The sequence below is a fragment of the Hippopotamus amphibius genome, chromosome 6 (genome assembly GCF_030028045.1).
Source record: "Hippopotamus amphibius kiboko isolate mHipAmp2 chromosome 6, mHipAmp2.hap2, whole genome shotgun sequence".
Lineage (NCBI taxonomy): Eukaryota > Metazoa > Chordata > Mammalia > Artiodactyla > Hippopotamidae > Hippopotamus > Hippopotamus amphibius.
Genome location: NC_080191.1, coordinates 52281721 through 52298791, shown reverse-complemented (window position 1 = coordinate 52298791; position 17071 = coordinate 52281721). Strand labels below are relative to the sequence as shown.

At 42.8% G+C, this 17071-nt stretch overlaps 1 protein-coding gene across 2 annotated transcripts in view; it reads right to left on the bottom strand.

The window, feature by feature from the left end:
- The window catches only part of SASH1 (SAM and SH3 domain containing 1), a 322758-nt gene extending 306223 nt beyond the window's left edge, over positions 1 to 16535 (bottom strand). For both annotated transcript variants that reach the window (XM_057738103.1, XM_057738104.1), the window contains exon 1: positions 16369 to 16535. In XM_057738103.1, coding sequence (XP_057594086.1) covers positions 16369 to 16413 — 45 coding nt within the window. In that variant the 5' untranslated portion in view covers positions 16414 to 16535. The remainder of the gene's footprint in view (positions 1 to 16368) is intronic.
- Between the last annotated feature and the right edge of the window lie 536 nt (positions 16536 to 17071).

The window sequence follows — 17071 nt, the reverse complement described above, 5'->3', positions numbered from 1 at the left end:
GTTACCTATAGTCAACTGCAGTCTGAAAATACAAAATGGAAAATTTCAGACATAAACAATTCATAAATTTTAAATTGTGTGCTGTTGTGAATAAAGCGATGAAATCTCGAGCCTTGCAGCTTCATCCCGCCTTGGATGGGAAGCATCCCTTTGTCCAGCGTGTCTCACCCTGACTAGTCACTTAGTAGCCTGCTGTGGTATCATGGTGCTTGTGTTGAAGTAACCCTTATTTCACTTGATGGCCCCAAAGTTCAAGAGTAGTGATGCTGGCAATTTGGATATGCCATCAAGGAGCCATAAAGCGCTTCCTTTAAGTGAAAGGGTGAAAGTTCTTGACTTAATAAGAAAGGAAGGAAATCAAAAGATAACACTAAGATCTACGGTAAGAACAAATATTCTATTTGTGAAATTGTGAAGAAGAAACAAAGAAATTTGTGCTAGTTTTGCTGTTGCAAACTGCCGAAGTTATGGCCGCAGTGGGTGGTAAGTGCTCAATTAAGATGGAAAAGGCATTAGATTTGTGTAATAAAATAATTTGAGAGAGAGAGAAACCACATTCATATAACTTTTATTATAGTATGTTGTTAAAATTGTTCTATTTTATTATTAGTTATTGGTGTTAATCTCTTACTGTGCCTAATTTGTAAATTAAACTTCATCATAGGTATGTACGAATAGGAAACAAACGATATATCAGGTTGTTCTTTGGTATCTGTGAGGGATTGATTTCAGGACCCTCGTGGATACCAAAATCTGTGGATGTTCATCTCTTATATAAAATGGTGTAGTATTTGCATATAACCTATGCATGTTCTCCCTATACTTTATTATTTATTTATTTATCTATTTATTTAATTGGCTGTGTTGGGTCTTTTTTGCTGTGTGCGGGCTTTCTTTTAGTTGCGGTGGGTGGGGGCTACTCTTCCTTGTGGTGCGCGGGCTCCTCATTGCCGTGGCTTCTCTTGTTGTGAAGCTTGGGCTCTAGGCGCATGGGCTTCAGTAGTTGCAGCACATGGGCTCAATAGTTGTGGCTCACGGGCTCTAAAGCGCAGGCTCAATAGTTGTGGCGCACGGGCTTAGTTGCTCCACGGCATGCGGGATCTTCCTGGAGCAGGGATTGAACCTGTGTTCCTTGCATTGGCAGGCGGATTCTCAACCACTGCGCCACCTAGGAAGCCCCTCCCTATACTTTAAATCATCTCTAGATTACTTATAATACTTAATACAACGTAAATGCTATGTAAATAGTTGTTCATACAATGTAAATATTTTGTAAATAGCTTCTGGTGGGATGCAAATTCAAGTTTTGCCTTTTGAAATGTCCTGGAATTTTTTTTTTTGAATATTTAAACCCATGGTTGGTGAAATTCGTGGATGTGGAATCTGAGGCTACAGTCTGCCAATTGTATAGCGTTTGGTACTAGGGGTCTTGGAATGTATTTCCCATGAATAAGAAGGGACTACCGTACGCTTTTTCTTTTTTGCCTATAATAAAGTAAAACAAAAGGCTAGGACGTAGTGAGAGAGTAGCATTAACAGATATACGCTACCAAATGTAAAATAGATAGCTAGTGGGAAGCTGCTGCATGACACGGGGAGATAAGCTCGATCCTTTGTGAAGACCTAGAGGGGGCGGATAGGGACGGTGGGAGGGAAGCTCAGGAGGGAGGCGATATGGGGATATATGTATACATATAGCTGATTCACTTCCTTGTGCAGCGGAAACTGATACAACATTGTAAAGCAATTATACTCCAGTAAAGAGGTATCTAAAAAAAAAAAAAAAGGCAGTCTCCATGAGCAAACATTGTGACTAGAATCCAGGCAAGAGAGGAGAAAGATCAGAGAGGAAAGGCAGCTGAAGTTAGATGAGACTGGAAGGGCCCATTTTGGACAAGAGAGGGAGGCACACTGGTTGGAAAGCACTTCTGCCACTCTGATAGGTAATACAATGCATTTCTCCCCCAGAGGACACTGACAGTGTAGGTAAAACATGTTACTCTGGAGGTTTGGAGGTAAGATGCTCGAGGTAGCTGACAACGAGCAAGGACCACGTGGGGAATAAAGATGTATAAATTCCTCATACTCAGCCTATGGGATCTGGTGCTTCTTCCAGGATTCCAGAACATGTGTACATTTAATTTAGCCTGACCCTGCACACCGAAAAGGAAAATCTCTCTTAATTTCTCTTCTTTGTTCATTCCCTTTTTATTTCCTTCAATAGAACCTTAGGCTACACCTAGATAGAGGCACACAGTCACACAGATGAGTCTACTTCATCTCTTCTGATGATGAGAGGCAGGTGTACATGACGGGAGACGCAGAAACAGCCTTTGATTAATATTTCAGTCACAGGAGAGGAATTCGGCTATAAGATGAAGGCGCATTAAGAAATAGCTCCCAGACAAATGGACTTTGTGAGTTCATCGCGAATCATCCAACATCAGATTCACACTGCATCAAAATTCAGGTGATTTATACAGTCGCATTAGGTTCTATTAGTATTAATGGGAAATATACATGTATATCGATACACACATTAGTTCAGACAGACTTCTTAAAGGGTTTTTGCTTTGGGGCAAAAGCTGCTATTATGTGCACCTTTTCCACAGTGGAAATAGAATTATATCCACTAAATAAGTGTTCAATATTCCATGCTCAGCTGAAAAGGGCTCAGCTGTATTCTTAAAGATACAAGTAAAACTATATTTTATATTTATAATTAAAAGCATTAAAGCAAATGGCCCTGTCTTATTACTAGTATTTATTATTTGTAATTTAGGATTTATTATCACCTGTGTTCAGTCATCAATTACAGTGGAAGAGAGCAGCTGTCCAGTCCTTTATTCCCGTGTCAATGATGAAGAAATAGGCAAACTTTGGCACTGATTTATACAGAGAGACATCTCAGAAGTAAAATAATAAACTGTCAGAAAAGACAATTTTTCTAACCTACAAGGCAGGAAAAAACCAAAGCTATTGCCTGCTCATTTTCTGGAGGGAAGAAGTTTTAAGTCAAATTAGAGGCAATGAGAATTCCACAATAAATTATCATTGTATCAGTAACAATGATTTCAACTGTTAATAAAAGAAGACCCAATACAAAATGGCTCAACCTACTATGAGGTTTATTATTTCACAAAGAGGATGTCTAAATTGTTTCTGGGTTAATTTGCTAGTTCCAGTCTCATCAAGGCCCCGTCCACCCCTCCCCTCCATCATCCCACAGGTCATCTTTGTGCTTCATGAGTGAAAAATGGCTGCTTACGCCTTCTGGCCTCAGTGGTAGAGCCAGTGAAGGAAGACAGATCGCCTTCCATGCATCTCTTTTGCATGGTGGGAAAGTTGTTGGTAGGAAAGTTTCTCAGGGAGTCCTTCAGCAGCCAGCATTAGGTCATGCTCCTCTTCCAAAATCAATAAATGGTGAAATCCCAATCCATGAGTTCCAGAGAGGGTCACCACCATCTCTGAACTCCTGGTCTCTCAGAAAAGGCGGTACACCACATCGAATGGGGGCTCAGAGGGTGAGGAAGCAGGAAGGAAGCAGGTGGTGGGTGGGAATGGATCAGAGTCATTGTGTGTACTACACAAGTGAGTGCCATTGCTGGGACCCTCCAAGGGCTACTTAAATGCAGTCTTAGTACCTGCGGCATCACTGATGTGGATGAGGGAAGGTCAGGTTTTGTCTTGAATCTCATTCAATGCTGTTGGTCCAAGGATGTGACCACTAGAGCCTGGGGCTTGAAGTCAGCTCAGGCTGCAGTTTCTAGGTTTAGCAGGTGAATGATAAATTGTTTTTGTTTGTTTTTTGGCCATAGTGCAAGGTTTGCAGGATCTTAGTTCCCCAACCCGGGATCCAACCCGGGCTTCCTGCATTGGAAGCATGGATCCCTAACCACTGGACTGCTAGGGAAGTCCCAATGAAAAACTGTTAAGTAGACTGTTTATTCTGAAACTGAACCTTTGACTGCAACTGACACTTGTTTTAAAAGGGACAAAGAGGAGGAGACAAAATGATATTAATAAAGCTTAGATCTGGGGTACCACACACTCATAAAGCTCCCATCGGCACAGAGTTCCCTCTTCTGTTCCTCCTTCCTTCTTCTATACCTCCTCCCAGAGCCTTCTTTCACACTATGGTGTAAAAATCTAATAGCAGCATAAGTATCATCCATTTCACTAATAAACTTGACCATGTGGCATGACAGGCCTCATGCAAAGGGAAAGAATTTTAGAACTGATCAGTTCTGGGATGGAGACAGAGAATCCAAGAAACATGGTCTGGCTGAAATCACACACTCCATTGCTGCCCTGTGCAATATGGTAGCCACGAGCCACGTGGAGCTAAAGAGATGAAATTTAAATTAGTTAAAATTAAAGTAACAATTTTGTTCCTCGGTCTCACTAACCATGTTTCAGATGCTCAGTAGTTACATGTGTCTAGCGGGGACTGAATTGGTGAGTGCAGACGTAGCACATTCCCACCATCATAGAAAGTTCTATTGGACAGTCTGTTCTCGTGGGAAATGGTAAGTCAGGATTGTGACAGCCAATGATGTTTCCCAGGAAAATCCAGTCTAATGGGCAGGGATGTTCTGTCAATGCTTCAACTGAGTCGGGGAGGTCTGTCTGGTCACTTTGTTTTGGAGCAAGAACCTGGACAGTGGCTGGGTGTTGGAGGGTGGACAGTGAATAAAAGAAAACTCTGAACAGAATGGGCACCTTTGAGCTCGGATTGATCCGATCGTTGACTCTCCAAGGACTAGTAGAGGATAAGAGATGCTGAGGAACTCAAAACACTGGAATTAGATACAACACTGGACATAAATTTAAAAAACTGTGTAACGTATTTATGTTAATATGTATTAATGTGTATTTTCTATTTTTGGCAAGTGTCTTTGTCTGCTTGGACTGCTGCACCAAATTACCACAGACCAGATGGCTTAAAGAACAAACATCTATTTTTCACTTTTGTAGAGGCTGGGAAGTCCAAGATCAAAGTGCTGGCAGAGGCAGTTCTTAGTGAGGGCCCACTTCCTGGTTTGCTGTTGGCTACCTTTTCATCATGTCCTTACTTGGCAGAGAGCAGACAGAGAAGCAAGTTCTCTCCTGTCTTTTCTCACAGGGGCACCAATCCCACCTTGAGGGCTCTATCCTTGAGACCCAATTATCTCCCTACCTCAAGGCCCTACCTCCAAATACCCTCACATTGAGGATTAGGGTTTCAACAGTTTAATTTGGGGGGGAACAAGCATGCAGCTCCTAATAGCAAGTTATACTGGCTTTATACTACTAACATAAACTTTCTTTTCAAAATAATTATTAACATTTCAAAGGGGGTAAATTTAAAGAAAAATATTAGATGAAAACTAGTACTGGGAAGAGCAATATGGTAAAAATTCCTAAATGTGGTTTGCAAAGGACGGAACTTTGAAACACTGATCCAAGGCAAAGGGTCTGTTTCTCAGTAGGGCCACCTTATCCACCAGGGGCACCAGGCACAGCACCCAGGGCCCACGAGATGTTTAGAGATCCATGCCAACGTGTTACTTTCTTTTAAAGAAATTAAAGTCCGAAGAAAAAAATACACTTTCAAGTCAAAGAAATGTTTTAATAAATAATATTTATATATAATATGAATATATTTGAATGTTTCATATGAACATATTTGTCTTTATACCAACACAATTGTAAAACATGACTTTTAATATTTTTTAATGGAGGAAGTGGCCCACAAAGCTGAAAGTGCCTGGGGCCCATGAAAATCAGAACACTGCCCCGTTTCTAGGTACCTGTGGGAGGAACCCCAAGGAAATGGGACACAGATGGGCAGCATTTTCTCAGCAGTACAACCAGTGGGCAGGGGTGGGGGACTTGGATTTCAGCAGGAAAGCATAACCATAAATCAGGAAGCAACGGCAGCATCCCATGCATGCCCACCCGCTAAGCATGGTGTGAGCTAAGCTGCAGGTCAGTAGACAGGGTGCTCAGGGCCCAGCCCAGGCCCACCAGACACCAGGCTTAGGTCAGCAGGACTGATCCTTGTTCTAGTGATCACTACCTGCAGGTCAGGATGGGTTCTGGTAATGGGCAGAGCTAAGCCTTCAGGGTGAAGTTTTTCTGGGGATGGAGGAAAGGCAAGGATAGTCAAATCACGGGATTTCAGGCATCATCGATAGGAAGACCTATTCAGACTATTTAGCCCTGAAATCACATCATGGCATTTAGGGGCAATCACCTACTTGGCCCGAGTCAGGCTGTTATGATTATGAGAAACACAGAAATGAGAAGCAGATATATACCTACACACACAGGCAGCAGATCCTAAACACAAAATGTGACTTGGGAATGTCGTCAGATATTCCTTTTGGAAAAGAGACATTTATGAAACAATTACCTAATGCACTCTGAAGGCAAAGACTGGCAAAGTGAAAGCTGACTCCAGGACCTCTCGACAAGGTCTTGGATGACAGGGGTATAAATGCCATTTCAAGTTGGAGAACTGTGGTTAAAGGCCAGGTATGCAGACCAATTCTATAAAATCTTGTAGTTTCTCTCTTGTTGCCAAGTGAGAAGAATGACTTTGATAAATCACCCTATTATAACTTGTGATAAAAGCAGCAGGTATTTAGAGAACTGACCAACAGACACCTGAAAAAGACTAATGGCTGCAGGAAGGCAGTCAATACAAGTTGGAAATTAGTGATACCCGCTGTGGGAAGAACAGGACAAAGCGTAGTGGACAGAGATAGTATCCCAATCTCATGAATGTCCATCGATTCAGGTCACCTGACAGTCTTCTCAGAAAAAAAGTCTCAATTACTATTAGTACACATAAAAACACCCTGAAAACGATGATCCATCATGCAAATGCAAGGTATTATTATAACTTAACCAACTGAAGTGGAAAATTGAAGCAATTATCTATATCCTTTCATTTTAGATTCAAGTTTGGGGATATTTGGTCAGGACCTATTTTTTTTTTTTTTTGGTTAAATGGTCTAGATATTTACCATTGTGATATGTAGAATCAGCATAAAGAGTGTTTTAATTTTCTAAAACCTCCAGCTTTCAGGAGGACTCAGAATGACCATGTAATGATCCAGTAAGTCCCACAGATACCTCTCCTCTGTGAAACTGGGTTATTTTGCGCTGTTGATTGTGTTGGTTTCTATAGTGGCATCCAGCACCTAGTCCACAAATGGCTTCCTTCTCAAACCTCAAGGGTTTCTGCAACCGCATTCCAGTGGTCTGTAGAAAGTGCTGCCCTACATTTTCCATTACCTCAGAGTTGGACCAAGGCGCCCTGAGGGGGAGCCATTAACTGCTTCAGTGCCTCCATGAGTCTGATTAACCACAAATATATAATGCGGTTCTACAGTGTGGAAAGCCACATGGGGAACCAGGGCGAAAATTCACTGCCGTTTTCTCTGGGAGTTGTCAGCGGTCCACAAGACCCAAACTGAAACCTTCAGTTGCCAACAGTTCTGAATAATACGTGTCCATGTTCCTGAGACAGAATGGCCCCTTGGGGGCCCAGGCTGGGTGGTGGTGGGGGAGGTTGGGTGAGAGGGACACAATGAAAGTGGATAGAAAAATGAACTCCTGAGACATGAATAAAGAACGGAATGGATTCACGGAAGGGACCCATATGTAGGTTTCTGGTGAGTCACTGGTAATACTGTGGAAAGTACGTGTGGCATCCAAGAGTTAGCCCATTTTTACTTCGAGAAAACTCATTCTCGCATTCTGCGGCAGCTGCTACTGTTTGGATTATGAATAGTAATAAGCCATATGGTGTGGCAGAAAGGAATTGCACACATTTTCACATGGACAAATATTATCATTCCAATACATAAACACGTCAATACAAGTGTTTTCTCTCCTGGGAGCGATGCAGCCCCTGATCTCAGTTATAAGAAAATGACTCACTCTGGAGGCACAAAAATTACATGCCATGGTTATTACTGGAACCTGCACCAGCGGTCTCCTCAAGTTTTTTTTTTTTTTTCCCTTACTTGTAGGAAGACAGGAAGACAGGAAGGAAGGGAGGGAGGGAAAGGAAGGATGGAATGAAAGAAGTCAGAAAGAGAGAGAAGGGAAAGATGGTCCAAGGGAGAGGGGGACCCTGTTCCTAGCTCTCCATCCGGAAGGCAGCCAGGCCCCAGAACGCTCATAACTGAGACAGCAGTGTGCCTGCCTGGGGATTGTAATGGCAAACACCACCTAGCAACCAGACCCAGGAGGCAGAGCTGGAAAGGACGTCATCAGGTTACTTAGACTGGTCAGTGGAGGCTTCTCCTGATTTTATGTCAAATATCTCAAGGACGAAGCACCCATCACAGACCATACATTCCTCCTCACGATTTCTCTAGATCTCCCATTTCTTCATTTGGTCTGGCTACTTCTCTCTGTCATTTTGTTTTTCTTTATTCCTCTTTGCCCTGAAACTTCCTAGATAAGCTTTTTCTCCTGAGAATCTACAACTTTTGGAGCAAGCTGTTTTGTAATCAACCTCATACTTCTCTCTCTTATGTCTCTTCTGGCCAAGGCTTGGTCATTGTCTTCCAAGGCTTTTCAGTGTCTGGCTTTTCAGGCCCATGTGTGACCCAGCAGGGTGGACAAGCCCACTGGACTCAGGGAGGGCAGCTCTGGGCCGATGTGTGCAGGGAGGGACAGAAAGGGGGTGGCTTTGCCATTCAGGTCCTGTGGCCACTGCGGGTCAGCCCTAATAACATGGAACCAAGGGAAGTCACTGGAGGGAGAAGACCTGGAGGGAGAGTGGGGTGACTGAGAGAGCTGTGCTCAATGGAGACAGCTATCCTAAGAAACGCTGCAGTGATGGGCGATGCTAGAATCACTTCCATGGCAGCACAGTTTGTAGCGGGTCCTCTCTCCCACTGTACAATTCGTACAAGTGAACAAACTGTGATCAGTTTACCTAGGGACCTTTTTCTCATTCTTTAGAATCTGGATGACAGATTATTAGAAAAAAAATCGAATCCCTAGGAGTCTGGGATTAACATATTCACCCTACTGTGTATACATATATAGAGAACAGATAGTCAACAAGGACCTGCTAGCACAGGGAACTCTACTCAATATTCTATAATAACCTCTATGTGGAAAGAATCTGAAAAAGAATAGATATATGTATAGGTATAACTGAATCACTTTTCTGTATACCTGAAACTAACACAGCATTGTACTCATAAATCAACTATACTCCAATATAAACTAAACTAAAATAAAATGATATGAAATAAAATAAAATAAAATAAAAAAATCAAATCCAGTATTCACCTGCTGCTTGCTCACCCTGTACCTCAGCAGCCTTCAGCTCCAGGGCCATCTGTGGCCATGCTGGTGAGCGTAAATGGGTGAATCATCAAGGCTAAGAGAGAGAAGGGGCTGTGGGGAACTGGAGGATATATGCATTCAAATTAAAACACCCAGCAGCCCAGCACACTCGCAGCAGACCCATCTGCAGCTGTGTTCAGCCTCGGGGCCATCAGGTTGTAATCCTTGCTCAGAAACCCATCACCCTCCTCCGTGTGGGTGCCTCCCAGGGTACTTAATCTGCTGCCTCCACAGGCAGCCCCCTCCATCTGTTCTGCCTCCCTCTCAGCTGTGCTGGTCTCAACCCACACTCTTTGGCCAATGTCACATCCATTGTCCCAAGGGTATCACTTACACAGTCCAGCTCTTTCATAGGCTGCTGGGGGGAGGAGCACCATGATGGACGCAGCACTGTGTGTTTAAGCCAGCCTTCTGGCAGGGTCTGCTGCAGGCTCAAGTTTGAGAATCTCTGCTCTCTCCCGGTTGCTCCCATCTTCACTTTGCAATGTGCTTCAGTTCGCCTGAATCCCTCTTAAATTGCATGCCTAAAACTAAACCTTGACCCACACAGACTGTTATCTCATTCATTTTAGAAGAATAAAGGGGCATTATGAGATTAAATCAGATAACACCCATGAAATATCTAGCACAGTTCCTAGCACTGACTAAATAGGTAATCCGTGTTAGTTATTATTGTCATAATTAATCAGTGTGATATTAATTATACCACATTTTTTCAGTGTGGTCTAAGACCAAATGAACTTTTCGTGTATGGTAACTTTCTATTGTGGATGCTCAGTGACAAATTCCTCTAGAGTTTTTGTCTCTTGTTTACAACTCATATATTTACAAAGTGAATGGAAAAGTAAAACCTGTATTTAAAAAAAAAAACCCAAACCAAGTAACATGTACTGAAAACAGTAGCATAAACGGTAGGGCTGAAACACCCTCACTCATGTAAGGAAGTGATCTTGTTACATCAGCTTAAAGCTCCACAGGTTTGGGGAGGAAGAAGATAGATCCCCCAAAAGGAAAGAAGCAATTACAGAGATATAATTCCTTTGAGGAGAAGGCTGGTGAGGTGGGGAAAGGAGAGATCAAACATAAATTTTAAGCTTTCTGATATTTCAAAGAATCTCTTTCCTAATCCTCCTCCAACTCTAAATGCCCTACAAAATCTCTACCCTTCTTCCATTTTAGTCAAAATACTGTTTTGAATCTAACTATGCAAAAAGTAGAAATGCCAGCCTGTGTTGGGTCTGTATTAAAATCAGCTCAATAAAGAATTCTGACTTTCATTAAAATAACAGCTAAAGGAGGGCCAAAAGGTTGACCTTCACATTGTTCAAGAGCGACACCAATCACCTGGCCTTGGCACGTGCATGGATTTCTCGCAAGGATTTCAGCAGGTGTTTTCTGAATTGCATCCAGGATCGCACTGGACAGAAATGCAGCAGAGGTCGCCGAAGCCACATCAATAATGCTAAACAGGCTGATCGTGGCCCCCTCCCGCCCGCCCTGTGAGCCCACGGAGATCACAGTGCCCCTGAGTCCACGGGAGGCTGCGTCTGCAGGAGTTTCTAGCCAAGTGCCAACGTCATTTTAACAGACTTGAGATGGAAACTAACAGTGCAGGCCAGAGGTCTAAGGGAATGAAATGAACTTAGGAGAGGAAAGTGGATGAGAGAAAACACACAGATTTTTTTTTTTAATAAGTAGGTTTCATTTTAAAATTTGGGATATTTTCTTTTTTTTCTAACAACTTTTATTGAGATATAATTGACATACAATAAACTGCATATATTTAAAGTGTACAATGTGATTTTTTTTCTTATTAGTAATGTGTATATGGCAATCCCAATCTCCCAATAAAATTTGGTATATTTTTAACACAGATGCTTACAATGTTATATCGCAACTGCCATATTTTCAAGTATACTTTTTTTAAAGTTAAGAAATTGTGCACCGGGAACTCTGCTCAATGTTATGTGGCAGCCTGGATGGGAGGGGAGTTTGGGGGAGAATGGATACATGTACAGGTAAGGCTGAGTCCCTTTGCTGTGCACCTGAAACTAGCACAGTACTGTTAATCGGCTATACTCCAATATAAAATAAAAGGTTAAAAAAATAAAGTTAAGAAATTGTAATAGAGGGGAAAAGCTAATTATGTTCCTTCTTGGAATTCTAAGTAGTAAGTACAGTAAAGTAAAATAAAATTACATCAAGGATCACAGTTAAAAAATATTCTCATTCTGAATTTCTCCAAGTTCCTGTCTCAGGAACACCTGTTCCATAGCCCTTCTGACGGATGAACATATTCCCACACGCGGGCCGTTGCCTTCTTCCAGCTTGCCAACCTGTACCCAGAAAACACAACTACCATCCAGACAGGGAGGGAAAGACGGTCCAGGAGTCACGGCCAAGTTCAATTCTCATCCCTGTAGTGCTACCAATCTCTTGGATAATATTGGAAGAGTTATTTAACCTCTCTGTGCCTCAGTTTCTTTTTCTATAAAATGAGAGACTGGTTAGATCAGAGTTAGAACTAACTAGAAATAAATGTCAAATGTCCAGAGGGCCCGATAGGTCCTCAAAAATGCAGGGAAGCAGGAGGATGTGTAGCCACCCCATCCACAGGGGACAGCGGTGCTCACCCCACTGCTGAGTATTGCTCTGTCTTTTCCAAGGAAACATGTTTCTGGATTGTTACGTCAAGTCTTCTGAATTTAAACATTGGCTTAAAGATTAAAAGAAAAAACTATTAAAAATACTCTGCTGGTGAAATAGAACATGTGTACGGCCCCTTAAAGTTCTCCACCTCATTTGGTTCAAAATTACCCTTGAAACCCATCTAGGATTTGTCAGTCTACACATGCAACCTCTTGATTTTCTTCACTCGTGTACTTGTGATAACTTGTCTCCCCTTTCAAACTCTCAGGTGAACTGTGTACCTCTCTTTCTCATAGATAGAAGAGAGTTTAAGTCAAATACAGCTATGTATATGCATGGCAAAGTTGACCATCTAAAGCAAAGGATGCTGCCAGGTACCTAGATTTCAGCGGGCAAATTGACATGAATAAAGCTGGGGTGGGGGAAGACATGAGGGGTAAACTAACTAGAAAGAAACTAAGACAGTAAGTGTGAAAGAATAAAAATGTTTCCTGTTTAGCAACCAATAGCTAAACTACTAAGAAGGAGAATTGGGAAGATTTACCCACAATGTCATGCAAATAGCTATGAGAGAGGAGGAGCTTCAATGGGGCAAAATGTTCCAGATGGCAGGACTGTTGCCTAGTAGAGAAATTTTGTTCTGAGCTCTTAGGATGGGCACTGGTGCCTGGAGATTTTTCTAGAAAAGATTTGGCTAACTCAAGGAACAGGGAAGTATCAGAAAGGTTTGCTGGCCTTAGGAGCAGATCTAAGGAGAAGAATTAGACTTCTCTTTTATCCTAAGCAAAGACAGCCTCTTACCTTCACAAGATAGCCATACTTTCTAACTTGATAAAGTTAACACCCTATAGGACCCCATTCATCAACCAGCGTTTCATATTTTTCCTTAGAAATATGCTTCTTTCTCCCTGTTCAACTTGTACTGTCTGGTCTGGGACCACTGTCATCTCATGTTTAGGTCCTGTAACAACAGCTTTCTGACCGGCCTCCAGAATCTTCAGAATCCAGTCTACCTGGACAGACTACTTTTCCTTAAACACTGCTTTTATCGTGCTAATCCACTGTTTCCGTACCTTCTCCGGGTCTTACCTCCTCTGCTTGGCCTGCAAGGCTCTCTAGGATCTGCTCAGCTTGATCTCTCCCTGTCCCTCACATGCATTTCCTACTCAGTCACCCTGTACTGTCCCAGCACCAGGGGTGTTTCTGCATCCCATCATTCCCCTTAACCTGCCCATCCCTCTCCTTTCAAAATCCTATCCATCCTTTTCGATCCATTTCCTTCATGAAACCGTCTCCAACTTCCCTGACTTCAGAATCCCTGTTGCATTTAGTGTGTGAACCATGTACTCGGATATTCATTTATATATTATCTTGTACTCTAATTGTTTCGTGTACGTATAGCTTGTCTCTCAATAATATTTTGACCTCCGTGAGTCAAGAGCATGTCTTCTCCCTCTGTGTTTTCTGCAGAAACAGCAGAATGAGTACGGAAGCCGGACTCAGTAAGCACCTGCCTGATACTTTGTTCAGTTGAGCTCATCTGGAGAGAGGAAGTGGGGGTGAGTGAGGATTTTAGGTTTGAAAAAAGAAAACCGATTTGGGTCTCGTGGGCGGTGATGATCACACAGGACTACAGAGCCAGTCACCACTGTTTACTTCCCCCTAATCCGTGTGTGTACATAGCGTCTACTGCTGACTGCATCCTCACATTTAATCCATCCTTGCTGAAGCTGGCCTTTGGAACAGCGGTCTCCAACCTTTTTAGCACCAGGGACCAGTTTTGTGGAAGACAGTTTTTCCATGGACGGGGTGGGGGAGGGATGGTTCAGGTGGTAATGCAAGCGATGGGGAGCCATGGGAAGCGGCAGCTGAAGCTGCGCTCGCGCGCCTGGAGCTCATCTCTTGCTGTGCGGACAGGTTTCTAACAGGCTTCGGATCAGTACCGGTCCGCAGCCTGGGGGGTTGGGGACCCCTGCTGTAGAACCATTGTGCTAAGTTGTGCGCAGGGCAGGGACCTGACCTATCAACTGCCCCTGAACAGCACACAACCTTGGGGATTTGAAGCTGCACTTGGAGGCAAGCTCCTGAACTTGAACTTGCAGGGGCTGCTATGATCCTCTTGGAGAGAAGTATAGTCTGGTTGTGTCCATCATGGAAGTGAATTTCTAAGTGACACAAGCAGTCTGCAAGACCAAAGACATGCAAAAATTCAAATGCACTAAGAACAAAGAACAACTAGGGGATTATCCATGGAGGAACTAGTCTGGCCCTACAGGCAGAGAAGGCTGAGAGCGCATGTCCAACATTATGGATGAAATTACCTGCTTTTGATGGAAGCGGCTTATATTTCTCACTCCAACACTGCTCACTATCCAGAGTGCCAAACCCATCATTAAATCCCTGGGTCTCACCATCTATGCAGTTAAGATAACACCCTGCTGGCCATAAGAGAGGCTGGGTGCATTAATTATGCTAGAAAGACACTGTGAAAACACACCAGGCTCTCCAAACTTCATTTCTGTTGATGCATACAGGCCCCTGAGCTGCCATTGGATTGCAATGAATTTCAGTCTCTCCTGCCCCGGGCTGTGCCTGTCCCTGGCTGCCTGAGTTGGCAGGTGTTCTACCTATTGCACAGCCTGGAAGGAGCTCAGGAGAGACTGGTGAGCTGCTGCCAGCAACCTAAGGCAGCCTGGGGGCCACTGGCCTGGCGGTAAGTGGTCACCCACTTGCCAAGGGAACTGCTGACGACATGTAGTGGCCGAGGTGGAGCCAGTGGCTGCAGAGCTTCCAAAAGAGGAGAGAATTTTCAAAATGGCAGTTTGAGTAATCAAGGTTGAACAGAACAACAGGCGAGCTTGAATTTGCATGATAGGTGTTTACTGTACAATTTTGACGTTCTCTCATGTGACTGTATCTTACCTGGGGACCTCCTAGGGCAAGGAACTGGGGGGTCTAAGTGGGGAGGACCAATACCTACATCTCATCCCTTTGTGTACTTCCTGAGCTCCAGCCTCTGCCTGGGCCCCTCGGGCTGTCCCAGGCCCTTGGAGCACAGACATCCCTTCCTGCCCTGAAGGTATACAGGAAAAAGCCATTTTTAGTCTTCTAGTTTGTCAAAATGAGCTCCTAATAAAAACTAACGCATTTAAAAAATCAGAATATTACAAGAGCATAGAAATGGTTCAGTCTCCAGAATACACTCGATTATTATGCTTTGTTAAGTGAATGACTTGGATAAACAAAGGTGGATGTATCAAAAGCTTGCATATTGATCTGAAAGTTGTGCCTTCTCAGTTATGTCTGGGAACCATATAGTATTTTTTACCCTCCTTTCTCCAAATTATATAACATGGCTTGCCAGCTGAGATACATCATGAAAACCTCTAGAAACTAATGCTTTAATTTGTTCTTGGAGTCAACTTTATGTCTTAAAAGAAGGTGAGATAGGTCATACTGCCAGGGAAAGGACCAGTGAGTGGGTCTCACTGCTTCTACCAGAAGAGAATGTGTTATTCTGATCTAAAAATCACCCACGTTTGAGACAGAATCTTCTTTTCAATGAAGTTCAAATTCACATTAGAAAGGAGAAAACACAGTGAAAAGTTATAGCGTGGAACAGTGAGACATACTAATTGAAAAAGCACGGCACGGGGGGGTTGGGGTCTAGGATCTTGGAGCCCAACTCTAGGTTCTTCAAGTAGAGGAACTTCAGTTTATTCAGTTATAAAGTGAGATGATCAGCCAGGGGCCCCGTTCTGTGTCATTCTGTGAGGCTTTCAGAACTTGATCAATTCATCTGAAGTAAACTCAGTAGTTCTCAGTGACATAAAAGGAAATAGCAGGTCTGAATATGCTCAGTTCAAAAATCATAAAAATTAGCTTTAGACATTAGTATGCTCCTTTTCCTTGCTCTTCTGATCAAAGTATATATTATGATTATTATATATATATACACGTCTATTTACATAATCCTAAATGAGGTACATTTAAAGAAAATCGAAAGTAACATCCAACCCAGAGTTCCAAGAAACACTTCATCTGTGTTAAAAACCTAGTTCGACGTTACAATCCCTTTCTGCCGGCAAGTTGCGTTGCTTCAATAAGGTCACGTCTTGCATGCCCACAAGCTAGTATGGTTCATCAATAAAATTAGAAAAATTTACACCCAAACAATTCATCCAAAGTCATTTATCACTAATACCATTTGATATGTAGAAGGCATGTTTCACTTTAAAATAATGGGCAAGGCTGCAGTCCCTTGATTGTAAAGTCCCCTTTCACCTTAACTGTATGAAAAGCCACAAGGAAAATGCCCAGCATGATGCCCTTGATATTTAAACACTTCATTCCACTTACCATTAGTTTGCTCCAAAACTCAGCCTCCCTTGCAAAATGCTCCATATTGAAGGGATAAATTTCGTGTTCTGCCTTGTGAAATGTGTCACTCGGACTGCTTCAGTGACTGAGCACAGGGAAGCAAACATTTCAGCTGAGCTGCTTTCATAATATTGACGGTTTGCCTCCTCTCATCTCTGGGAGTCTTGGGAGAAATGAAATTTACATACGCTGGGGTGAGATGGGTGCGGGCATTTCCCATAGTTATGATTCAAAACCGAGTTATGTTTCATTCAGGGAGATAATAATATAACTCAAAGAAGAAAAGTATCCCTTAGCATTACTGCCACTTAAGACATGACAACTCCTATTGCCTTGTGCCAACGTACCACACCCAGTCTTTGTGCCAAGAACAACCCTACAGTGGGTGGTGTCAGCTCCTTCTGGCATTTTTTTTTTTCATGGCAGACTCCAGCACCTCTAAACCTCTCAGCTCACTTGAAGGTGTGCACAGTAACACAAGAATAGACATCTGGAATGCAAGTCTAAGGTTGCAAGGTCAGGGAGACAACTTTTGACATTCTCGTGGGTGAAATTAACCAAAGTCGACTACTGCATGATTTATCTTGTGTGTGCTCTGTTAGAACAGGTAAAGATATACGTGCTTGTAATAGTCTCACTTTTTTCTTATGAGAGATTGGAGACGAAATAACTCTCTTAAAAT